At 45.2% G+C, this 27077-nt stretch overlaps 1 protein-coding gene across 3 annotated transcripts in view; it reads left to right on the top strand.

Moving 5' to 3' along the window:
• STAU1 (staufen double-stranded RNA binding protein 1) overlaps positions 1–27077 on the top strand; it is a 191496-nt gene that overhangs the window by 115901 nt on the left and 48518 nt on the right. For 2 of the 3 annotated variants that reach the window (XM_029611239.1, XM_029611238.1), the window contains 3 exons: positions 102–314; positions 21506–21649; positions 21756–21902. In XM_029611239.1, the coding sequence (XP_029467099.1) occupies positions 102–314; positions 21506–21649; positions 21756–21902 (504 nt within the window). The remainder of the gene's footprint in view (positions 1–101; positions 315–21505; positions 21650–21755; positions 21903–27077) is intronic. The other variant, XM_029611241.1, reaches the window with a different exon arrangement.

The following is a 27077-nucleotide window of genomic DNA, read 5'->3' as shown; positions in this document are numbered from 1 at the left end:
TAACGGATACCTTGAGAAGTTGCTGCTTTTTTTTTTTCTTGGTTTTGTTATTGGTTTGCTGTTTTTAATTCCTTCTCTTTTCCACGTGTCTGGTGGAGCAGGTTACTAAGGAGAGTGGCCCTCCCCACATGAAGAGTTTTGTAACTAAAGTGACTGTTGGTGAATTTGTGGGGGAGGGAGAGGGGAAGAGCAAGAAGATATCCAAGAAAAATGCTGCTGTCACAGTCCTAGAAGAATTGAGGAAACTGCCACCTCTACCCACAGTTGAGAAAATGAAACCACGAATCAAAAAGAAAACAAAATCAATAGTGAAGGTGAGCTCATATTCTTTTCATAAACATACAGGCTTTTAAGTGTGTCCAGTGGAAATCAAGTACTTGAGGCCTTAAGTTTTTATATATGCTGCAAATACTTAATGCCACCTATGATTTTTGCCGTCTGAATTTTTCTGCATAAAAATGTTTCGTAAAATTTTTCTAGACATTCTGCATTATCTTTGTTGCATTTAAAACAGGGAGTTGCTGTTAAACCTCCAAATTGCTGATTCGGGTCAGTAACTGTCAGAAATTTGTGTTTGGCCTATGTGAAAAGAATGTGTTCAAGTTTCTAATGTTCAGTTAAGATTAAAAGAAAAACAATTGGAACCCTTGCTGGCTGTTTCAGTAAATTGACAGATTTGACTTTCTCTTTTACCCCTAGTGCAGGGGTAGAGAACCTCCTACTACTGCTTTGCTCTTTAGGATAAATGGGGGAAAATGTCTGATAGTCACCTTGGTGCTGGCTGCTGGACTAAGAAAACATGCTGGTGGAGTCTAAATGGTTTTGCTGCTTTTAGTGCAAAATTTCCAATAGGTTTGCGTATTAAAAACGTATTGGACAAAGAGTGCTGTATCCAAAGTTAGTTGCTTTTATTTAGCCCTCTTCCAAACAGCCAGGATTATAAGTTATGGAAATGACTGGTATAGGTAGCTGAAGTTCCGTACGGTGCAGCAATGATTGCACATCCTGTGCAGCTGTCCCTGCACCTTCCCCTGTAATGCCTGTCTTGTCCTCTTTAGGACAAAGGTTGTGAGATTCTCGAGTGCTTTTGTGATGAGCCAAACTGGTTTAAAATTTGTCTGATTTATAAAGTTACATACCATCATTAATCCACTCTGCCATCTAGCTTAGAAGTAGAATTTCCCTGTATGTCTGTCCTTAATAATGAGGGAAACTTAAATAAACCTTAACTCCCTTGGCTTTACTGTATTAAAATGTTCAACTTTTTATTAATGCATAGTTTTGAGTCCTGAGTATTTTAAGTATAAAAATATCTCATGGTGCACTGAAGCTTCCAGTACCCATGTGGCATGCTCTCACAGGCCAAATCTAACCCAATCAGCTAATGAACATGCCTGAGGATTAAATTTCACAAAATAATCAACCACGTGATATTAAATGCCAATGTTATTGAGCCTTTGACAAAACCCTCATTCAAGAGCAAATATACATGCACTGTGCCGTGTTTGACAATATTCACTTATAAGAATAAGGGATCTATAAAGTGAACTGCTCACCACAAATAGATCCCATATTCTTATAAGTGAATATTGTCAAACACGGCACAGTGTGTGTATATTTACCCTTGAATGAGGGTTTTGTCAAAGGCTCAATAATGTTGGCATTTAATATCACGTGGTTGATTATTTTGTGGAATTTGTTATATTAATACTACGGTTCAAATCTAGTTCGTGTGTTACAGTGAGGATTAAATTTGTCATTTCCTCACTATCCTCCCATTTGTCCTTGTTAAACATAAGGCACGATCTTTAGGTAAGGATTTTTTAAAGCAGGTATTCTGCACTTTGTTAAATAATCTGGTCCTCCTTCATCGTAGATTGACTTGAAAATGTTCTTGTTCTAGAAATGTTTCATTTAACATTCCAAATCAAGTAAATGGAAAGCTCTTTCCCTCACCTCTCCAGTCCTCAAAATCGGACTGATGAAGGTTTTTCTATTATGTATTTTGCTTCCCGACTGAAATACTTCCCACTTAGGCTAAAGCGCTGAGTGGAGGTGGGGTTAGGCAATAGTGAAAATGCTTTATAAATGGCAACTGGGTGGAGGAGGGAAGCTGGAATTTCTCCCAGGACAAGCAGGATGGTAGTCCTCACATATGGGTGACATCATCAGATGGAGCCCTGTCACGGAACACTGAGCATGCCCAGCATGCCACTAACTCTGCAGCCAGCAGGGGTCCCCCTTCAGTCTTTTTTTTTTCCGCACAGCACTTGCCTCGCGGTTTAGGAGCTCTGTGAGAAATTTCTCACAACTTTCCTCGTGGAACTATTTGAAGTTTATCTTCTCAAAAAATCCCTCAGCGTGGTCCCCATCACGCTCGGAAAGTGTTTTTTTTCTGGTTCTTGCGGTTGGTTCCCGGCGGCTTACCGCTTCAGTGCCCAACAGTCACAGACTGCGCACCTGCCAAATTTTAACATGACGACCAGGTTTAGAAAATGTCCTGAGTGTCCTTACCCATGAAGTATGTGTGTTGTGCTTAGGCCCCTCGTACAACGTTCATCAATGCCCTAGTTGTGCACAAATGACCCCCAAAAGCCGTCGCGCTCGCCTGGACAAAATGGAGCAGTTTGCTTCAAAACAGACTGCTCCATCGACGCCACTTCAAGCGCCACCAACTACGGAGGGTCCATCGACCTCTGAGACGATTCGCCAGGAGCACCGTGGACAGGGTGACAGTCACTGGACTCCATCGAGGACATCGGCGTCATCATCCTCGGTGCCAGGGGAAAGACTGGACAGAGCACAGAGGGGAAACACCGGCACAGATGGGCGTCCCCAACCAGTGCCGGCATCAACTTCCATCAAGCCGCCTGCAAAGAGGGCCCAGGGAGAGGAGCCCCCATACTCCTCTGGACCCAGGGCCCCTAGGCATTCCCCGCCGATACCGGTGCTGGGCACCGAGTCTCCACAGGCCCCTGTGGAGGCTCCAGTGATGCCTAGCCTGCCTCCTACCCCGATCACCGTGCCACCCATGCCGGCTTCCCGGGAGGAATTGGACCGCATGGTCCAAGAGGCAGTGCTTAAAGCCTTACGAGACTTCCAGTCGCCGCCGGTGCCAGCCCCCATACTGGCCCCGGAACCGGCTCCCTCTATGGTGGCACCGCTCCTCGAGCACCTCAATACGCTCATCGGTGCCTTATCGACGACTCTGCTACTGGACATGCTGGCATCGAGTCATCCATCGAGGCCTCCGCAGGTTCCGATTCTAGTACCGGGTTCCTTCGAGGAGGAAGGATAGATTCCTGACCATGTCTCTCCACGAGAACCGTCGATGCCTGAGCCCATGCCAGGGCCATTGGGGCTACTGATAACCAAGCGCACCTCATCTGCCTCGATGCCAGCGCTGATTCCATCGATGCCTTCCCGCCCTCTCGGCTTTGGCTAGCTTCCTCCATCGGGAGCTCCACCGGGAGAAGGCGAAAGTCCCTATAATCCATAGGATGATGCATCCTCAGATGATTCATCATGGACATCAGAGGACCTACTCTGAGCCTTCACTGCCGGAGGAAAGGCGAAAATCTCCTCCAGAAGACCTCTTCTTTGCCAGTTTTGTTAAAGAGATGTCTGAGACTATACCTTTTACACTGGTCACGGAGGAAGATGCTAGCCATAAAATGTTGGAGGTCTTACAATTTGTAGATACTCCAAAAGAAATAATGGCAATACCGGTACATGACGTTCTTTTGGACCTCATGCACCAACTGTGGGAGCATCCAGGTACGGTACCCCCAGTCAATGAAAAGATAGATGCTATCTACCTGGTTCAACAAGCCTCAGGTTTTCAAAAGAGTCAGCTGCCCCACCACTTTGAGTTTTGGAATCAGCTCAGAAAAAGGCTAAACGAACGCATCCACATTCTTATGCCCCTCCTGGTAAGGAACAGAAAACATGGGATGCTTTGGGGCTAAGGATTTTCCAAGGGTCCATGTTGATATCGCGAATTGCAGCATATCAACTATACATGACCCAATATAATAGAAATCTCTGGAAACAAGTCCAAGAGATTGCGGAGACACTACTACAGCAACAACAAGAAGCCTTGTCCTCCATCCTACAAAAAGAAATGGAAGCAGGTAAATATGAAGTCAGAGCTGCCTACGATTCTTTTGAAACAGCATCCAGAGTCAGTGCTAGATGCTGGGCCTAACTTAAGGCCTCAGACCTACCCCGGAAGTGCAGGACAAATTGGCAGATCTACCCTGTACCGGAGGACACAGTGGCCCTGTTAAAGGACCATCATGAGACTCTGCGCCAGTTGTCAACTGTCTCCCCAGATGTTCCCTCCGTAACCTGCAGGGCCACACATAGAGATCCAAAGAAACAATTCTACAGGCCACGCAGATATTACCCTCCTGCATCCCGTGCATGACCGACTCGGGCACCTCAGAGGGGACATGCACGCCAGACTAGAACATCTAGACCACAGCCAGCTCCACAAGCTGGCCCCATGTCTGGATTTTGAGTCTTTCCCAGAGAGCAGCAGCCATATTCCAGTATGGGGCTGCCTGTGCCACTTTACAACAAATTGGCATCCAATCACCACGGGCCAGTGGGTACTGTCCTTCATAACCCATGGTTACAGTCTAAATTTTTCAAAAATGCCCCTGGACTTCCCATCCAATCCATCCTGGAGTTGGGACAACCACACAGGAAAACGAGTCAGAGCTCTCAACCCTTCTGTCGGTCAGAGCTGTGGAACCGGTTCCACCGAATCAGCAGGGAAAAGGGTTCTACTCCAGATATTTCCTTATTCCAAAAAAAACAAGCGGCCTCCGGCCTATTCTGGACCTCCGTGCCTTGAATACATTTCTTCGCAAGGAACAGTTCAGGATGGTATCCCTGGGCACCATGCTTCCTCTACTTCAACAAGGAGATTGGCTCTGCTCTCTGGACCTTCAAGACGCATATGCCCATATTGCGATCTCCCCTCTTCATCGCAAATATCTGCGATTTGTGGTGGGCCGCAGTCACTATCAATATAAGGTACTACCATTCGGCCTAGCCTCGGCGCCTCGAGTCTTTACGAAGCGCCTGGCAGTCGTGACTACGCAGTTACACAGCAGAGGCATATACGTTTTTCTATACCTGGGTGACTGGCTCATAAAAAGCCAGACAAAACAAGGAGCCCTCGACTCTCTTGGTCTCACCATAAGGTTTCTAAAGTCATTGGGATTTCTAAATTACCCCAAATCCCAATTGACACCGTCTCATCTTCTCTTCTTTATAGGAGCAGACCTAGACACGACACTGTCCAGAGCATTTTTACCCAACGACTGTGCGATTACGCTGTCCAACCTTGCCAACTTTATCCGCCGTCGAAAAAGAGCCTCAGCTGGCCAGCTACTTAGGTTGCTCTTCCACATGGCATCAACTGTCCATGTCACTCCTATGGCATGTCTTGCCATGAGTGACCAAATGGACTCTGAAATCCCAGTGGTGACAAGCTACTCAGCCACTGTCATCCATGGTACACATAACCAGCCAGCTTTGTCCGTCCCTTGCCTGGTGGACACACAAAGCCAACTTACAAGTAGGTCTTCCTTTCCAGCAATCGGCTCCTCAGGTGACCTTAACTATGGACGCCTCCAACCTAGGTTGGGGATCCCACGTCCAAGGCCTTCAAACTCAAGGGACTTGGACAAAAGCTGAAGCGACCCATCAAATCAACTTTCTGGAGCTTCGAGCGATGCGGTACGCCCTTTATGCATTTCAGGATTACCTCTCCAACAAATTTGCCCTGATTCAAATAGACAACAAGTTGCAATGTGGTACCTGAACAAACAAGGGGGCGCAGGCTCTTATCTGCTTTGCCAGGAAGCAGCACAGATTTGGGCCTGGGCCCTGTCACATTCCATTCTTCTGTGAGCCACTTATCTAGCGAGCACACAGAGTGCACTGGCAGACCGCTTCAGCCGACGTCTCCAGCCCCACAAATGGTCTCTGGATCCCTTGATTGCGAGCAAAATCTTCCACCAGCAGGGTCATCCAACCATCAACCTCTTTGCTCACAAAGTGGAAAGCTTCTGTTCTCTTCACAGGGACCGGCATACACCAGCCAGGGATGACTTTGTCCGTCCCTGGAACAAAGGCCTGCTTTATGCGTATCCTCCGATTCCGCTAATAAGCAAAACTCTCGTGAAGCTACAACAGGACCGGGGCTTAATGATTCTCATATCCCCGTATGCCAAATTAGGTTTCCCATACTTTGCGACCTTTCTGTCCAGGACCCCATTCACCTGGGCACATCGCCTAACCTCATAACACGCAATCATGGCAAGTTACGCCAGCCGAACCTCCAAGCCCTATCTCTGACGGCCTGGATATTGAAAGGCTGATACTACAACCACTCAACCTTTCAAATGACGTATCTCAACTCTAGTAGCTTCATGGAAGCCTTCCAAGCAGAAATCCTACCGCTCTAAATGGAAGAGATTTACCTTGTGGCACACACAAAAGGGCTTGGATCATTTTTCTTGCCCCACATCAAGTCTGTTGGATTATCTCTGGCACCTCTCGGAATCTGGTCTCCAGACATCATCTATGTGAGTATACCTTAGTGCCATCTCTTCTTACCATCAAGGAATAGGGGATGCCCCGATAACTGCTCAACCCCTGGTGAGTCACTTCATGAGAGACTTAGTACAGCTTAAGCCTCCTCTACGGCCACCGGTCGTGGCATGGGACCTCAATGTCGTACTTGCACGGCTCATGCACACTCCTTTTGAGCTCTTGCACTCCTGTGAACTCAGATACCTTAGATGGAAAGTTCTTTTCCTAGTAGCCATCACATCTGCTTGCAGAGTGAGTGAGTGAGTTACAGGCCCTTATGACCTACTCACCCTACGCAAGGTTCCTCCATGACCGGGTGGTTTTCCACATTCACCCTAAATTCCTTCCTAAGGTGGTAACTGATTTCCATTTAAATCAATCCATAGTCTTGCCCACTTTCTTTCCAAGACCTCACGCTCACCCAGGTGAGCGAGCTCTCCTCACCTTGGACTGTAAGCATGCTCTTGCGTTTTACTTAGACCGCACTACAGCCCACAGGAAGTCCACCCAACTGTTTGTCTCTTTTGATAAGAACAAACTTGGGAATGCGGTGGGCAAGCAAACACTGTCAAACTGGTTGATAGACTGCATCGCATTCTGTTACCAGCAAGCAGGCCTTCCACCATAGGGACGAGTGAAGGCACACTCAATAAGAGCCATGGCAACGTCAGTAGCACACTACCGTTCAGTACCGATTGCTAACATCTGCAAGGCTGTGACATGGAGCTCTCTCCACACCTTCGCAGCTCCCTACTACTTGGACAAGGCTGAGCGACAGGATTCCGTCTTTGGCCAGTCTGCCTAAGAAATTTGTTTCCAGTGTAGGAACCCAACTCCTCCTACCTTGACCAGCTGTGAATTTCAGGCTGCCTCATCCTTGCCAACAGCACCCCAGTTGTTGTGCCTGTTGCACATGTTCGGTGCTCCTTGGCCTCATATGTTTGACCCAGCCTGTAGCTTTCTATTCACCCATATGTGAAGACTACCATCCTGCCTGTCCAGGGAGAAAGCAGAGTTGCTTACCTGTAACAGGTGTTCTCCCAGGACAGCAGGATATAGTCCTCACGAAACCCGCCCGCCACCCCGCAGAGTTAGGTTCGCTTACGTTTTTATTATTTTATTTTTCGCTCGTACTTTTGCTACAAATGAGACTGAAGGGGGACCCCTGCTGGCTGCAGGGTTAGTGGCATGCTGGGCATGCTCAGTGTGCCAGTCAAAGTTCTAGAAACTTTGACAAAAGTGTTCCCTGACAGGGCTCCATCTGATGATGTCACCCATATGTGAGGACTACCATCCATATGTGAGGACTCATCCTGCTGTCCTGGGAAAACACCTGTTACAGGTAAGCAACTCTGCTTTCTTTTTACATAAATAGTTCCTGTTCTTATTCCAGATCAGTCCAGACAAGTGGGTTTTGCATCCCTACCAGCAGATAGAGGCAGAGAACAAAAAACTTTGAGGCACTGTTACATTTCTGAGTGCCACCTGCAGTCCCTCAGTATTTCTTTGTCTCCAGCAGATGGTAGAGGTGCAAATCTGCAATCTGAGTGAGAATAGTTTAAAAAAAAAAGAAAAAAAAGGAAGGGAATTTCCAGAGACAGAAATCAGCTTAAGAGTGCTCTGTGAAGTGTTAAGTGCCTTTGTGGACTATCCCTCAGGTGGAGCCGGGAGAGCAGCAGGTTGGTAATCCCTGGACTGGCTCTGCCCACTCCATCCCGGGGGCCTGATAGCCAGGGTTCCTGGCTCTCTTAGTCCCTTGAAGGGCTTCTCCTCCATGCTGAAGGCCAACAGCAGGAAATTATACACGTTTTTTCCTGCGATAGTTTTTTGCTGTGCTGTGGCTCCTTTTTAAAAAAAAAAAAAAAAAAGGCAAAGGAAGTGGCCGATCGGGTGAAGCTGCTGCTGGGCAGCATTCGCAGTGGGGAGAAGTTTGTTTTGAGTACCTGATGCTAGGGGATCCAGGGCTCGTCAGAAGCAGTAACTAGGGCCATTGGCAGGAGGTTTTTTTTCCAGTGCACGGTTCATGCGAGTGTGCCCATGTGGTAGGCCCAATGGTGTCGGCTTCTTAGCGCGGCAGAGCTTGTTGGGCTTGCAGCGCAGTCAGATTAATGTGGCTGCACTTTGCGGTGCCTGTGCCTCCGGAGATGAGGGGAACCTCCATGGAGGCTGCAAGGGGCCGGAGGGTCACTCGCTCAGCAGGGCCGGTGGCGGATGCTCACAGGAGGGCTGAGAGTGCAGCAGTTTTCACTGAGGCATGTGGCAGGCAAACAATAACATCTGCAGGGTCCAGGGATTCCCTTCTTGCGCTTTCCCTGATGATGTAGTTATCGAGGGAGGATTTTGAGTTGGGGGGGGGGGGGGGATCGGACGAGGGAACCAGATGAGGATCCAGAGAATTTTTCAGGAGACTTTATACTGCTTCTCCACAAGGTCTATTTGACCATGCAAGGAGCAGCAGGGAAGCGGCCCTGGGGGAAGCCACATTGTCCTTCAAAGCTACCAGATCCCTCGAAGAGGCCTAAGTTGGCCCCTGCTGGGGGGTCAGGGTCCTTGCTTCGTCGCCTGGGGCTGATGCATCCCTCATGGGAGGGGGATAGTGATTCCAAGGATTTGAAGGATTCAGACGATCTGCAAGTGGCAGGAGGTGATCCAGGAGATGACCCGGAAGAGGACCTCACAGTGGGCGATTTGGTTGGAGACCCAGGGATAATTAAGGATGTGGGTGGCCCGGATCAGGTACCAGTTACGGAAGGTGATGACTTGAGGGTTGTCCAGTTGTTCCTGAAGGATACGTTGAGGTCTCTCATCCCACACGTCTTGAAAGAGCTGGGGATCAATGTTACCCAGGAAGATTCTGATAATGAGGGTGTGGACCCGGTTTTGGATGGACTGCGGGGTCCGCTGAAAGCTTTTCCATTGCCCAGGAAGATGAAAAAGCTGGTGAACTGGAAATGAGATACTCAGGAGGCAAGCTTGAAGGGTTTTAGGGCAATGGCAAAGTTGTACCTGCTGATGGAGGACACCTTAGAGCTCTTGAAGCTGCTGAAGGTAGATCTGGCAGTCTTAGCGGTCACTAAGAAAACGACTATTCCAGTGGCAGGGTCTGCTGCGCTAAAGGATGTCCAAGACCACAAGCTGGAAATTCATTTGAAAAGGATGTTTGACATTTCAGCCTTTGAGTCTCCAGGTGGCATCTGTGGTAACCTGATGCAGAGGGCCTGTTTGTGTTGGGTGCAGAAGGCTCAGGAGAACGAACAAGCAGGCAGCTCGGTTGAAGGCTGGTGTGGCCTATATGACTGATGCCTTGCATGACTTGGTCCAGACATTGGCCAGGACTATGGTCTCCGCGGTAGCAGCGAGGAGACTCCTCTGGTTATGTTATTGGTCAATGGATGTGTAGACTAAATCACAGCTGTTATTTTCCTTTCAAGGGAAAGCTGCTGTTCAGAAAGGACCTGGAGCAGTTGATGAAGCATCTAGGGGAGTCCAAAGCAAATAAGTTGCCAGAGGATAAGAAAAGTGTCAAGAAGACCTTCCCACCCTGGTCCCATTTTCGGGATATGAGATTGTTTCAGTCTGGCAGGAGTACCGCGGTATCTGGGCAGAGGCAGACCTCAGGAGTCCTGCAGGACTTCCAGGGATGGTTCCAGTTAGGGGACCAGAGGAGGGAAGACCTTGCAATGAAGTCGGGCTGGTCCACTCTTTGGTGGAAACTGAAGGAGAGACGTTATCCCTGTTCTACAAAAAGTGAACCAAGATCACATCGGACCAGTGGGTTCTAGAGGTGCTAAGAGAAGGCTACGCCTTAGAATTTTCTCATCCGATGAGAGAGGTCTTCATGATATCCCACTGCGTGTCCCGAACCAGTCGAGAGGCGGTGCATTGCTTGCAAAAGCTGGATGTGATTGTATCTGTCTGATTTATCTCATGGTAGATGGGTTCCTCAGATTAGCTCATCTGCTGGGGCTGCTGTGGCAAGGACCTATCTTCTCAGATCAGACGGATCACTTTTGTCTTGTGGCATGGCTTTTGAGAGGAGATGTTTAAGGTTGAAGGGGTACTCGGAGCCAGTGATTGCAATGTTACTTCAGGTTAGGTGGCCATTCACGCCTATCGCATATGTCAGAGTGTGGACAGTTTCTGAGGAGGAAGGCCTGGACCCGTTGAGGGTGGATATCCCTCATATTCTGGCCTTTTTACAGCAGGGTTTGTCTAAGGGTCTGGCATTCAGCTCCCTTTGTGTGCAAGTGGTGGCTTTAGGGTGTCTCGGAGGTAAATGCAAGGAGACCTTTGGCAGCGCATCCAGATTTGATGCGGTTTTTAAAGAGGGTCAAGCATTTGTGACTGCCAGTACGCAGGATGTGTCTGGCATGGAGTTTGAACTTGGTACTTCCGGTTCTCTGTGGGCCTCCTGAAGGACTTCACCCTAAAAGTGGTCCTTCTGGTGATGATCTGTTCGGCCAGACACATTTCAGAGTTACAGGCTTTGTCCTTTAGGGAGCCGTTTCTGAGGATAACGGCTGACTGGATATCTTTGCATCCTGTTCCCTCATTTCTTCCCAAGGTGGTTTCTTCTTTCCACCTGAACCAGACTGTAGAGCTCCCTGTGTTTCCAAATTGATCTTTGGAAACTCCAAAGGCGAGGGAGCTGCATTTGTTGGATGTTCTCTGGGCTCTGTTGCAGTATCTGAAGGTCACCAACTGCTTTCAACAATCAGATCTGTTTGTCTTGTTTGAGGGATCGAAGAAGGGAAGTAAAGCTTCTAAGGGCACAATTGCTCATTGTTTGAAGAAAGCTATTTTTTCAGCCTATCTTTGCAAGGGTCGGAAGATTCCAGAGGGGTTTTGAGTGCACCGTACTAGGGCACAGGCAGCCTTTTGGGCTGAGTGTCACTGGTGTCACCACAGGAGAACTGTAGGGCGGCAATGGTGGTCTTCACCGCACAGTTTCTCCCGTCACTACCGATTGGATGTTCGTGCCAGGTGAGCCAGTATTTGGCGAGCATGTGTTGAGAGTGGGTCTCAAGTTAGGGATGCTTTGGTATACCCACTTGTCTGGACTGATCTGGAGTATGAACAGGAAAGGAAAATTAGTTCTTACCTGCTAATTTTCATTCCTGAAGTACCACAGATTAGTCCAGAGACCCAGCCCCTTATCTGCAAAAGACTGTTGACAAAATCACATCAGATTTCAGTCTGTATATATTCAGAACCTACAGGATGACCAGGTTTGGTTGGTTTCCTTGGTGGTGATATGGGTCTCCAGTTCAGAGGGCTCCAAACCTGGTTCACCCTGATAAAGAGGGGGAAAGTTTGAGTTTCAATTTAGTTTGGCTTTGGTACAGGTCAATATTGAGGGACTGCAGGTGGCACTCTTGAATAAATAGCAGTGCCTCAAAGTTTATTTTCTGCCTCCATCTGCTGGTAGGGATGCAAAATCCTCTTGTCTGGACTGATCTATAGTACTTCAGGAACGAAAATTAGCAGGTAAGAACCAATTTTCCTTTTTGTGACAACAGAATATTTCATACATTTATTGAAAACGTTGAATCTTGTCACAGTTCTCATTCCTCTCTCATTCTGAATTAGGGCCCTTTACCTTCTGTTTCTTGAATGTATGTACTGTTCTTGCAAAGAACTAGTGATTTTTGTTCCAAGAGTTTTCCATCTAAGTGTTAATGTTTCATTTTTATAACACAAAGATTTACGTGCAAAAGCACATTCAAAATTTCCAGGTTTGGTAGACACTATACCGAAGAACAAAATTAGTGACCGTCTGGATAGACAGATTGAACCAGAGCCAACATGGATTTAGCACAGAGAAGTCTTGCCTTACAAAACTTAGATTGTTTTGAAGAGGTTAACAAACATGTGACCAAGGGTGAGTCGGTTGATATAATGAATGTGGATTTTCAGAACGCGTCTGACAAAGTCCCTCTTAAGAGAGAAATCAGGAAATTAAAAAGAAATGGGACAGGAGACTGTTTCCTATTGTGGATTAGTAACTGGCTAAAGGATAGGAAACAGAGAGTAGGACTGAATGATCATTTCTCTCAGTAGAAAAAGGTAAATAGTGGAGTGCCCCAGTATGGTTTTTTTAATATATTTATAAATGATCTGGGAAAGGGAATGATGAGTGAAGTGATCAAATTCTCAGATGACAAATTTATTCAACGTTGTTAGATCCAGGCGCTGATTGTGAGGAATTGCAAGAAGACCTTATGAGACTGGGTTTCTAAATAGCAGATTAAATTTAATGTGGACTAGTGCAAAGTGATGCATATAGGGAAACATAATCCAAACCAAACGTACATGATGCTGGGTTTCACATTAGGTGTTATCAAACAGGAAAAGGATCTTGGAATCATTGTGGGCAATACTTTGAAATCCTCAGCTCAAAGTGCAGCTGAGGTTAAAAAAGCAATAGAATATTCCTCCTCATTCAGCCAGACCAGTCCAGACACATGGGTTATACTCCCCAGAAAGCAGATGAAGGTAGAGAACTAAAGGTTCACTGATGATATCCTTTATATAGGGTACCATGCTGCACTCAGCCTGCCAGTATTCTCTGTCTCCAGTAGAAAGTAGGCAAACATATATTGTGCTGTGTCTGAGACACGGTTTTATAGATAGTCTAGAAGGTGATAGTGTTGGCTAGCTCCTGGGGTCACTAGTCCTGGACGCCCTCCCCAGTTGAGCCGCTCCTGGGTGAAAGTCTTCTGACCCCCTTCCCCAGTTGAGCTGTAAGTACCTCTTTCCCCCAATCCACCTCCCTCTTCTCTTTGGTAGTATGTGGGTCTTGGTCTCTCTTTTTCCAGTGTCTGTCCTCCAGGGTATTGATTTTTCCTCTGTTCCCCCTTCATCTTGTTCATGGCTGGGCAAGCTTAAAAGTTAACACACAAGAAAAAAGTGTTTGAGCTTAAGCCCGTCCTTGGTGGCAGCTTCGCTGCAGTACGTATCTGGAGCTGGTTTAACTTGGGGGCAGATAATTGCTGGTGCTTTTGGCTGTGTTCTGAGATCTGGGTAATGCAGAGAATGGTGGTGCAGGAGCTCAGGAAAAAGTTCCCACTCTGCACTGGTTGTACCATGCATTGGGCCTTGCTGGTGGGGGGAGGGGGGGATTTTGTAAACTGCCTGGAGGAGAGGGAGAGAGATGGATGCCTGGAGCTGGTGTTTTTGGGGGGTGGGATTGCTGCAGGATTACTACTGCGGTGGGTTTGGTGGCCATTTTGGATTCATAAGGGGGGGGGGCTCAGACAGGAGCCCTCCTCATCTTATTCCTGCTGCATTGGAGCAAATTTCGGCAGTTCTGGGGATACAGGGGCTGGATTTTGCAGAGATGTTTTAACATTGCAGGAACTGTTGTGCCTTTTGCCTGGGGTAGTCTCTGGTTCTGGGAACCTTTGCTGCTGCCTTTTCATCCTCGCAGGTTCCCTGAGGAAAAGAATATATTCTTTTCCTCAGGGAACTAGAAAGAAGAGAGCTAGGAAGGAATTTGAGGAAGATTTAAAGAATATTTTGTATACTGTCTGAGGCTTCCCTGGGAAATTTAAGGAAATCTAAGTTTAGTGGGAGACAGAGTGAGATGGAAGGGAAGGGTTTGGTAACTTGAGTGGTAGCAGCTTGGGGTCAGCTAGAGAAAAAAAACGGAGGCAGACTATGGCTGTTCCTTAAGTGTGGTTTATTTACAGTGAAAACACACAAATGTGCAGTGCACAGCAAAACAATTTAGGAAGCTCCCCTTGGCTTTAGGTTTCTCACAATTAACAAAGGAAAGTGCAAAGCAAAAATAAACATTTGGAGGCAGCTCACCTTGACCTCAGGCAAGTTCCAAACTTAAAGCTAGCAGGTCTTAACAGTTGTCACTTTCAAACCTTAAACATAGAAGGTCTTCTCATATGGTAGGACTCTCTTCCATGGGGCCTGTCTAACCTTCTAGGCCCTCTGAGGTCTTATATTCTGAAGGGCTCCTCTCTTCACCCAGAATTCCTTGCAGGTCTCAGTCTTAAGGAGGACTGGGCAAGGTAGCTGTGCCAGGTCCATTAAGGTAGTCTGAGGGAGTTTTCTGAACACTCCCTCATAAGGAACACCTCCAGGGAGGAAGTGGACTCTCTTATATTGCATTTATTTTTCATGAGTAGCTTTCTTTGCTAACTTTTCGATCCTTAGGGATTTTAAATATTGCCCAGGAAAAGGAAGTGGAAGCGGAGTCTGTGAAGGATCTGATTTATGGTGGGGCTGCAAAACCCCTGCTTAAATATTTGTCAGCTGGTTTCCACAGAATGGGATTCCCCAAAAGCCAGTTTTAAGGAAGGAAGAGCCATGGTAAGACTTTATCTTTTGAGCAAACAAGAAAAAGAAATGTTAAAGTTCCCAAAGTGGATGTGCTAGTCTGTGTGGTTTCCAGGAGGACCTCAGTCCCTATAGAAGGAGGTGTTTCTCTAAAGGATGCCCAGGATAGGAAGGTTGAGGTGGCTCTTAACATGCCTTTGATGCCGTCGGTCTGGCTCTCTAAGCTGCGGTCTGTAGTGGGATAGTAGCTAAGGCCAACGTATTCAAGTGCTGCGGTTTGTAATGGGATAGTCCTTTGATGCCACATATCCAGGAGAGTTCCTTGAAAGAACTTGGAACCATTCTAGAGGAGGTGGCTCACATGGAGCCTGAGGCACCATTTTTAGCTGATGCATCTCATGATTTTGTATGGACTACGGCCAGGAGTATGGCTTCCATGGTGGCAGCCAGATTTATTTTTGTGGCAGTGTAACTGGTCGGCAGATGCTATTTCTAAGACTCAGTTAGTGACATTTTTTTAAAGGAGTATTGTCTTTCTGGGGATGATTTGGAGAATTTGTAAAGGCCTTGGGAGGAGTTGAAGGCTCCCAGATTGCCAGAAGATATACTGAAAGAGGTTTTAAGCCTATTAGAGGCTGCTGTTGGGACACGAGGCACAAAAGAGAGGGAAAATCTTTGGACAACCAATGTCTCAGGCCTTATAGTAGGTTTCAGCTCTTTCAAGCTAATAAGAGAGAGCCAAAAGCTTTCAGCGCTGGTGCAGCAGCTGGTACACGGAATGGAGACCAAGCTCTAGTGCAGGAGATAGGCTAGTGCTTGTAGCCTCCTACTGGAGATGGGTCAAAATTACATCAGATCAGTGGGTTCTGGAGATAGTCAGGGACGGTTATGTCCTAGAATTTTCTTGTCCTATTTCAAATGTGTTTATGGTTTCTTCTTGTCTGTCCGCTCAAAAGAAGGAAATCATACAAAGTGTTCCACAGATTGGCTTTGTCTCTTAGGTGCGGAAAGCATCGCAAAAGGTACTCCCATTTATTTTGTGGTTCTAGAGAAGCAGGGTACTTTTCAACCCATTCTGGATCTCAAACATGTGAACAGGGCTCTAAATGTCAGCCATTTCAAGATGGAAACATTTGTCAGTGATAACAGTATGACAAGGGGAGTTCCTAACATCCTTGATTAAAAAAAAAAAGAGCATCAAAAGTATCTTTGCTTTGCACTGCTAGGTCAGCACTTTCAGTTTCATGCTATTCCTATTGGTCTTACCACAGTTCCAAGGACCTTTATCAAAATGATTGAAGTGGTGATGGCCCTTTGTTAGGAAGGTGTTCTGGTTCACCCGTATCTGAACGATTGATAATGAATGAAGACTGAACAAGAAGATGCAATGGCAACTGTGAGAATGAATCAGTTACTTCAGGAACTGGAATGGGTGGTCAATTTTCAGAAAAGCAGGCTGATCCCATTCCAGACTCTGAAATATCTGGATGCATTGTTCGACATGAAGGCAGGTCAGGTTCATCTGACAAAGGAAAGGATGTGGGACATTCAGGAGCAAGTGAAAGTCTTGTTGAGATCGGAATTCCTAAAGGCCAGGAGATATCTCCAGGTTCTGAGGGCCTTGCAGTCCAGGTGGTCTCTTCATTCTCCTTTTTATACCAAGAGGCTAGTATTGTCGGAAGAGGCCAGGCATAGCTTAGTTTGGTAGCCAGTGTCCAAAAATCTGGAAATCAGTTTGAACTTGGAATATCGGACTTGGGTCATATTGACCACCATTGCCAGTCTTCTTGGTTGGGGAGTGCATTGTCAGAATCAGGTGGCTGATTAGTCATTTGGAGACAAAGGCAATCAAATTGATTAGGTTGGCGCTCTTGCATTTTGCCTCAATTCTGGAAGGGCAAGCATACAGATCTTATCTGACAGTGCAACTGCTGTGTCCTATGTGAATCGACAAGCCGGAACCAGGAGCTTGCAGATTGCTCAGTAAGTATCTATGTTGATGCAATGGGCAGAAAGGCATCTGAAGACTCTCTCAGCCTCTCACATAGTGGGAAAAGAAAATGTGCAGGCAGATTTTCTCAGTTGAAATACCTTAGACCCGGAGGAGTGATCTCTCGCGAAGAAAACATTTTCATTGATAGTAGACAAATGGGGACTTGATGGCCTCCTGCAGGAAAGCTTAGATGTGAGATTTCTTCAGTGTTTGGTTCATTGAGGATGGATGCTCTGATTAGACAATGGCTGGAGGAGGGACTATTTTATGTATTCCTCGCCCTTGGCCTTTGAGAGGCAGAGCATTGTGGAGGATTTTGGGTCACAGGGGTCTAGTCAGCCTGGTAGTGCCAGACTGGCCAAGGCACCCCGGTATGCAGATCTAGTGCACATGTTGGAAGGGAATCCAGTGAAGTTTACACAATCTTAAAGGGTTGTTGGTGCAGGGTCCAGTGGTTCATGAGGCATTATCTCAATTTTTTATTAAAGCATGGCTCTTGAGAGGGCATGTATATTTAAGAAGGGTTATTCCCAGGCAGTGGTGAATATGCTCCTGAGAGCTAAGAAAACCTCTACTTGCTTGGTGTATGTGAGAATATGGAGGATATTTGAGAACTGGTGTTCAAGAAGAGATTTTTTGCCTAGGAGGGCCTTGATTCCTTCAATAGTAGAATTTCTACAAAATGGTTTGGGGAGGGCTTGGCCCTCAAATCTTTAAAGGTGCAGGTAGTGGCAATTGCTTGTTTTCAAGGTTGTTTCCAAAGTAAATTGCTGGTGGCTCATTTGGGTGTTTCTTTCTTCCTTAAAGCAGTTAAACATATTCATCCTTTGGTCCAGGCAATTGTTCCGACTTAGGATCTAAACTTGTTACTCAGATTTCTGGCGAAATGGACTATGTCCTCAAAAGCTCATGCCTCAATAAATTGGTTAGTCTATAAGGTACCTCCCGTCTTGTCATTTTTGCTACTCCAGGCTATCATGACTATACCTCTGCAGATTCCTTAACTGTGATCAGTTTGAAACTTTGAAGAAAGCTTTGCTCAAACATCTCACTCTAAAGGCTGTAATCTTAGTTACGATTTGTTTGACAAGATGTATGTCCAAAATTCAAATATTGTCATGCAGAGGGCTTTTCGAGGCCATTTCTATCCATATTGTGCCTTCCTTTCTTTCAAAGGTGGTCATGGCATTTCATTCTGTTTACCATCCTTTCAGAAGGAAATGTGCAAAGAAGAATTTCAGCAGTTGCATCTCCTAAATGTCAGAAGGTTTTGCTTTACTTAAAGGGGACGAATATGTTCAGAAAATCTGATCATTTCTTCATTTTGTTTATTTATTTATTTAAAAACTTTTATATACCGGTATTAGTATGCATACATCATACCGGTTTACAATGTAACTTTAAAGGTAGAAATTACAATGAACAGGGAGGGCGAACAAGGAGGAGTATACAAAGAGCAGGAGGTGGAGGAATTAAAGCAATAAATAAAAACTGCAACGGACTATTTACAGGAATATACAAGGCGTAGGCAAGATACTTGCAGAAGTCGGTGTACTTAATCAGGGTAGGCTTGTCGGAAGAGCCATGTTTTAAGTTTTTTTCTGAACTTGGCGTAACATGGCTCTAGCCTGAGAGTGGTAGGGAGGGCGTTCCATTGTTTAGGGCCTGCAATGGATAGTGCACGGTCCCTAGTAGAGGAGAGGTGGGCTTTTTTCAAAGGGGGAATGGAGAGGGTGCCTTTGTTGACAGTGCGAGTGGGTCGTTCAGTGCGTATAGGACGAAAGGGTTCATCCAACCAATTGGAATTGTGCGAGTGGATGGACTTGTGCACTATGGTTAGAATTTTGAAGAGAATTCGGGATGCGATGGGGAGCCAGTGGAGTTCTTTGAGTATTGGGGTAATGTGATCAGCTTTCCTTGAGTTGGTGATGACCCTGGCGATGGCATTCTGGAGCATTTGTAAGGGCTTGGTGGTGGAGGAAGGTAGGCCAAGGAAGAGGGCATTACAGTAGTCCAGCTTTGAGGAAAGGGTGGCTTGGACGACGGTGCGGAAGTCATGATAGTGGAGGAGGGGTCTGAGTTTCTTCAGGATGTGAAGCTTGAAGAAACCTTCTTTGAGGATGGAGTTGATCTGTTTTTTGAGATTGAGTTGTTGATCTATGATAACCCCAAGGTCTCTTACTGTGGGTTGGGGTGTTATGACGTTGAAAGCTGGATCGTTGGAGATCGGTGGTTTGGGAGGGAGGTGAGGAGAGATAAGGAGCAGCTCTGTTTTGGAGGAGTTTAGAGCGAGGTGGATGTTGGTGAGGAAGTCATTGATGTTGGCAAGACATGTGTTCCAGAAGGCAAGGGCATCTGAGAGAGAGTTGTGAATGGGAATGACGATTTGAACGTCATCTGCATAGAGGTAGAATTTGAGGCCGAGGTCTGTGAGGAGCTGACATAGAGGTGTGAGATAAATGTTGAAAAGGGTGGAGGAGAGGGAGGAGCCTTGTGGGACACCTTGAGACAAGGGATAGAGTGTGGAGTTGGCGTTTCCTATCTTGACGGAGAACTTTCTGTTAGATAAGTAGGATTTAAACCATAGTAGGGCTAGGCCTGAGATGCCTATTTCGGATAGCCGGTTGATGAGGAGGTTATGGTTGATGGTATCAAAGGCAGCTGAGATGTCGAGTAGGGCGAGGAGGTAACAGTTGCCTCGGTCCATGCCTATGAGTAAGTGGTCCGTGAGGGAGAGCAGGAGGGTTTCTGTATTGAGGTATTTACGGAAGCCGTATTGGGCTGGATGCAGAATGTTGTTGCTTTCTAGATATTCTGTAAGTTGGATGTTTACAATCTTTTCCATAATTTTGGATAGGAAGGGCAGGTTAGAGATAGGGCGGAAGTTAGCGGGGTCTTTAGGGTCTAGTGTTGGTTTTTTTAGGAGGGGCTTGACAATAGCTTGTTTAAGAGCATCTTGGGAGGGATAGACATGTTCTAGGTATTCAGTTACCCGTTGGATTAAGGAGACTATTGGTTCTGCCTTTGTGGACTGGGGTCTTCCCCTACCTCAAAGATTGAGAATGCATTCAACCAGAGTATAGGCGGATCTTCGTTTGGTGTGTCTGAGATGTGCAGCGTGGCGATGTGGTAGTCTGAGCTAGAGAGGAAGCTTCATTGGGCTCGGCTGTCCTGAAAATGGGTTTAGCAGTTTTCCACCAGATGTATGTATGTCCCATGCACCTAGACTGGTCTGGCTGGATGATGAGGAAAGAGAAATTTGATCTTACGTGATGATTTCTTTTCCTTGAGTCTAGCCAAGGAAAAGGACCCTCCCTAATTGCTAATATCCTCTTTTCTCTGGGGTTTCTAAAAGTGTTCTTTCAGAGGATCACCCGAGATGAACTGTGTAGGTTTCTTTTCTGGATACCCATATTGGGTTTCATAGAGATATGTTTTTTATGCATGTTTTCAAGTTGTGAATATTTCATTTGATGGTTTCCTGGAAGCCCTTGGGTTCAAAGGCCTTGGGGAGTAATGTTTATTTTGTGATTAGTTTTAAATATTGGCAGGCTGAGTGTAGCAAGACACCCTTTAAGGGGTGATGTCAATAAGCCTTTAGTTCCCTGTTGCCATCTGCTGGCTGGGGAGCATAACACATGCATCTGGACTGGTCTGGCTGAACTCAAGGACAGGAAATTATCAGGTAAGACCAAGTTTATACTTTGGTATTAGGTAAGGAATGAAAAATGAAACAGGATATCATAATGCATCTGTAACTATCTATGGTGCAACAGCGTTTTGAATATTGTGTGCAGTTCTGGTTGCCCCTATCTTAAAATAGATATAAGGGAACTAGAAACTATACAAAGAAGGGCAATCAAAATGATAAAGGAGATTGAATTGGCTCCCCTATGAGGAAAGGCTAAACAGGTTACAGCTCTTCAGCGTAAGAGCAGGGATGGCTGAAAGGACATATGATAGAGGTCTATAAAATCTTGAATGGGGTAGAACAGATAAAAGGGAATTGTTGTTTATCCTTTGAAATAGTACTAGGACTAAGGAACGCTTCATGATGCTGATAGGCAAATTGAAAAACAAATTTTGAGATAGGGGAAGACCCCTGTCCACAAAGGCAGCACCAATAGTCTCCTTAATCCAACGGGTAATTGAATACCTAGAACATGCCTATCCTTCCCTAGGACCAAGTAAACAAAATGAAGAAATGATCAGACTTTCTGAACATATTCGTCCCCTTTAAGTAAAGCAAATTTGAAAACAAATTGAAGAAAGTATTTTTTTCACTCAGTGCACAATTAAACTGTGGAATTTGTGGTGAAAACAGTTAGTATAGCTGGGTTTAATAAAGGTTTAGACAAGTTCCTGGTGGAAAAGCCCATAGGCCACTAAGCAGCCATGTAGACTTGGGAAAACCACTGCTCATTCATGGTTATGAGCAAGAAAGATAGGATCTATTCTTTGGGATCCTGCTGGGTACTTGTGACCCGGATTGACTACAGTAGGAAACAGGATGCTGGGTTCAATGGACCTTTTGGTCTTATCCAGTGTGGCGGTTCTTATGTTTCTTATGTATCTGCCTGGTATTTTATTAAACATCATTTTCCCCCATAGCTACAAACAAGCCCAGAATATGGCCAAGGAATGAATCCTATTAGCAGACTTGCTCAAATACAACAAGCCAAAAAAGAAAAAGAACCAGAATATCTGCTTATCACAGAACGAGGTCTTCCAAGACGCAGGGAATTTGTTATGCAGGTTTGTAAACGTATATTGAATGTGATTCTTGTTGTGATTGGTAGATGTTTAGTTAGTGTAGAGTATTACACATTAGTGTACTGTTTCTGTGCTACATGTCTTTCAGGTAAAAGTTGGTGCACACATTGCTGAAGGAAATGGCACAAATAAGAAGGTGGCCAAACGGAATGCAGCTGAAAATATGTTGGAGCTTTTAGGTTTCAAAGTCCCTCAACCCCAACCCCCAAAGCCAGCCCTTAAAACAGAAGAAAAGGTAATGTTCTGTGGAATCCTATATAGAACATCATGGTTCAGATGTACACGATGTATGAGACAGTGACCCTCTTAAGTCTTTTAAAACTGTTTGTTAGCAAATGACTCATGTTCCCAAAGTAATTGTTGACCTCCATTTGCTACTGGGTTTTTACTTCTACTGTGACCATCTTTTGACACGTCTTTCAGCCTAGGGAAGGACCACTGCAGATCCATATGGGTTAGGTTTGTGATTGTGCTTTAACATTTTTTTTGACCTGGCAGTTTTCTCCTGCTCCTTTCTACTTACAGCTCAATTGGAATCAGGACTGGGATCTAGCACCATGAGTCTTCATTTGCAGCTCCCATGGATTGCTCCTCTTATATGCCCCACCGCCCTACATATACCCAGTGATATAGCCAGAATTGATTTTTTGGGTGGGCACAAGATTAACATGGGTGGGCTGTAGGCATGCAGGTCTGAGACCTACTAGTTGTTTTCTTATTGATAAATAATGCCATACACTGCACCCTGCAATGGCTTTCTAAGTAATTTGCAACAGCCATTGTGCATCATGCGTGCAACTTTAAAACATTTTACCTCAATTATTTCAAGCACTTACCAGCATTAAAAATTCCTTATTAATCAGAATTTATTTTATATTTATTGCAGTTTATAAATGCACAAGTATATCATGTAAAAGCAAAGAAAAATCAAATCCAATCATGTAATAAAACAAAAATTAATGTATTCTTTTATGAACCATTTTTGTAGAAAGCCAGAAATCTTCATAAATACAATAAAATATAATTAATCATCAGAGCAGGTGCAGCGCATAGCTAGGACAATTCTCATTACAACTAGCATGAAAAAAAAAATTAAAATTCTGGTGTCACCTCAGCAAAAAATAACCCTCCACTGCTATTTCGTGAAGTAACGGAAACTCTTGCAAAGAAAGAGACATCTAGAACCTTGCCATAACATACAGTCACAGCACTGACTCTCAGGATTCAAATAACAGCAACCTTAAATACTTCACCAGGCCCTAGAACATTAATACATCACCTACTGGAATAACAGAACAAGCTGGACTACAACTACAGAGAAACTACACCCTAGCAGAAATACTGCATTTCACACACAGGCAAAACAGAGACCAATCTTTGCCTAATATAGAAATAAGAAACTACAAATTAGAAACAGAAACATACAGATAAAACCAAAATAGAAAGCCTGAGAAACTAAAGTCTCTGAACAGTGGAATACTGAAGAAAAAGCAAAAGGCAAAAATATAAGAAATGCACAGTCCCAAAGATGGCATATTTAAATTGCTAAAATAGCAAAAGAACTCCACAAAGTTATTGTCCACCTACTCAGATGTTTATAAAAATGGAGGAAAAAACCTCAGAACTTCATGTTAGTTCTATTTAGAACATACAACATTTGTGAGGTAATTTATAATCACTGGTCTTTGAAAAACCTCCAACCTTCCTACCATCCAACTTCAAATTTTATTAATAAAGGTAATTTTTTATATATATATATTTCCTTATTTTTTCTTATTTTCTTTAAAAATACTATTCAGACTCATGTTTTAACAAAAAACCGCTGTTCAAAGACTATGGAAAAAAGGAATTATGAATCCCCATTTTTTTCAAACTGTTAACGTATGCACTCTTGTTACTCTTCTTTCACGTTTCTCTCTGTATTCAACAGTAGGAAAATAGTCCAATTGTTCTTCTCTACACACCACAAAAATCGGGCAAACTCAAGAAACACAACATTCAAATTTATCTGTGCTGATATTGAAAATTGTCCATTTGTTTTTCACCAATTAGCCATTCCCTGTACGTACCAGGATCAGTCCAGACTGCTGGGGTTATGCCTCCCTTCCAGCAGATGGAGTCAGAGAGAATCTGAAAAGGCATCTCCCATATACCCTGGTGTGCCACCTGCGATCCCTCAGTATATCTCTGACTCCAGCAGATTGAGAGGCATAACCTGCGGTCCTGATCCTTCTAAAATTTGTCATTTGGTGCACAGGTTTGTTCCTAACTCCTTTGACTAGATCAATGATTTATCCCTTGGGAAGTTTCTGTTTCTTGAAACTGTTTAAAAAAAAAAAAAAAAAGACTTATATATTTTACATTTTTATTTCTCTTCTGGCACTGGCGAGGCTGAGGCATATGTTGGGGCAGGCCAGGTAGGGCAATGCCCTGAAGACTGGTTCCCGGAGCTTAGGTTACCTGAGTGGCCGGGGGGCCGGTCACTTCCCCCCCCCCCCCCCCCCCCGCCCGAGTTCTATACCAGTGAAGTTTACGTTTCTCTGAAGGGGGCTTACGCTCAAGGCATAGGAGCTATCTATGTCTATAGACATAGATAGCTCCTATGCCTTGACATAGATAGGATCTTTCCTATGCCTTGACATAGATAGGATCTTTCCGCTGCATTTGATACGGTAAAACACTCTACTCTAATAGACCAACTAGCCAACATAGGGATCAAAGGCACAGCCCTTAGATGGTTCCATTCCTTCTTAAGCAACAGATACTACAAAGTAAGGATAAACAACAAAGAATCGCACCCAATCCTGACAGAGCAAGGAGTCCCACAAGGATCATCACTTTCACCCACCCTCTTCAATATCTACCTCCTCCCTCTCTGCCATCTACTCTCAAACCTTAAGCTTACCCATTACCTCTATGCAGACGACATACAAATCCTCCTTCCGATCACAGAATCCCTTCAAAAAACCATCACGTACTGGAACGAATGCCTACAGCCCATCAAAAACCTACTCTCAAGCCTTAACTTAGTATTAAATGCTAATAAAACCGAAATGCTCATTGTCTCCCAGGATCCACGCACAATCTCTTCCAGCCTTTCTCTACCTAACACAAACAACTCGTTCTCATCTGACGTCAGAGACCTTGGAGCATGGCTAGATAATCATCTAAACCTAAAAAAGTTCGTAAACAATACTACAAAGGACTGCTTTTACAAACTGCAAGTCCTTAAAAAACTTAAACCCCTCCTTCACTTCTCCGACTTCAGGATAGTACTGCAATCCATCATTCTTTCCAAGCTCGACTACTGCAACTCCCTGCTACTAGGTATTCCCGCCAACACTATCAAGCCATTACAGATGGTTCAGAATTCAGCGGCTAGAATTCTAACTAGCACTAACAAAAAAGACCATATCACCCCAATCCTTCGGAGCTTACATTGGCTCCCCATTAAACAAAGGATACTCTATAAGGTATTCACTATCATCCACAAAGCGACAAACAATCTAGCCCCCATCACATTAAGCTCTCAACTCCAACCGCACACTTCCTCCAGACCAATCAGAAGCGCATACAGAGGAACACTGCATGCTCCGCAAATAAAATCATCATTGAGCAAACGTGCGCTATCTTCAGCAGGCCCACACCAGTGGAACACGCTTCCCCCAGATCTTAGACTAGAACCCAGTTATCAAGAATTCAAAAAAAGACTGAAAACTTTTCTCTTCCAACAAGCTTTCCCAGACGCTTAATCTTACTATGACTGACAGACTTCCATCCCTTAACTATGGACACTGTATAAAGTACTACTTTTAAGAATCTGCAACTGGACAATTATCTGTGAGCTCAAAAATTCACTTTAAAAAAAAAAAAAAAATTCACTTTATTTCATATATATATTAGGCATTGCCTATATTTATATTTATTGCTACGTTAAATAGTTATACTTCTTATATAAAATATTATATTTCTTTATTTATTACCAGTTAAAATATTATCACTTTATTTAGCACTATGTTAAATTGTCAACCAGTTATACTGTTCCATATGTTATACGGTTCCATGTAAAGCTCCGCTATCTGTTGAGCAGTTCTTCGTTTTATGTAAACTGGAGTGATTTGTAGTCCCTACTAGAACTTCGGTATATAAAAATTAAAAATAAATAAATAAATAAATCTATCTATATATATATATATATATATATATATATATATATATATATATATATATATATATATATATATATTTCAGCTGGCTTGTTCATTAAAAAAAAAAAAAGCGCAGGAATAACAAGCATTAAAGAGGATCTCACAGCCCGTCGCTGACGGGTCAGAGCTGTGATCCTGGTCTTTTGGCCCCAGGGCTCCGGAGGGAGTGGAATCTTCACTCAGCGCGGCAGTGGTTACATTTTCGCGCTCTTTCTTCTTTACTGCCTCTATGCCGCGCGCCTTACCTTGTATGGCCTGTGGAGATTTGGGGGTCCGGCTTTCTCGGGAGAGTCTCTGCTCCCGGTGTATCCCGAGGGACCCTCCCGACGGCCGGGGGCTGCCCGCGGTCTGTCTCTTTCGCGGCCGCGTGAGCCGCACAGAAATTCAGCGGTTTTGGGGGCAGGGGCCTGCCCCGCCCCCACTCGACGAAGAGGCGGTGGCCATTTTGGATGTGCCGACTGCGCCGGGGATGGACGCTGATGCAGCGTCGGAGGAGGAGGTTTTCCCTCCGGCTTCCCCGCCTGCAGTTAGCCCCCCAGCGGCAGCAGGAACAAGCATCTTCAGTAGCTCCTCAGGAGACTTAAAAGTGGCCGCAGCCATTTTCTCCTAGATTTGTCCTCTTAATGCACAGAGCATAGCTAGAGGCAGAGGCTGACTGGGAGGAGCCCCCCTCCCCCTCCTCAGATTTTAAGCCTACACTGGACCAGGGAAAGGCAGGGATCCGTCTTCCTCGCTCTGCTATGGATCCAGAGCCGGTGATTCCCGGGCCTGCGGACCCTTACAATCGAGCTATAGGAGGGGATATAGGCAGCCAGGTTCCTGTAGAGGGCGATGATCCTCAGACTTTCAACAAGGATGAATTGGATCCTTTAATCCCGCAGGCTTTGCGGGAGTTGGAGATTCCGGCTCCGCATCCTGAAGCGGATTCCACCCCAGGGGATAACGTTTTAGCGGGCCTCCTGGGTCCTCCGTAAGCTTTCCCATTTCACCATAAGTTCTTTCAGATTGTATCCTGGGAATGGGATTTCCAGAGCTACTCTCTGCTGGGTTCATCAGTTACTTTCAGCCCAGGAGCTTCCCCTGAGGAGGCAGAGCAGGCTCATCGCATGGAATCCGCGGTTCCCTACACAGCGGATGCATTGTATGGTCCTCTACGGACTTCTGCGCGCACCATGGTGTCCACGGTTTGTTAGGCGGCTCTT

This window comes from Rhinatrema bivittatum, chromosome 8 (assembly GCF_901001135.1).
Source record: "Rhinatrema bivittatum chromosome 8, aRhiBiv1.1, whole genome shotgun sequence".
Classification (NCBI taxonomy): Eukaryota; Metazoa; Chordata; class Amphibia; order Gymnophiona; family Rhinatrematidae; genus Rhinatrema; species Rhinatrema bivittatum.
The sequence above is the reverse complement of the archived record's forward strand: the minus strand, read 5'-3'. Positions and strand labels throughout refer to the sequence as shown.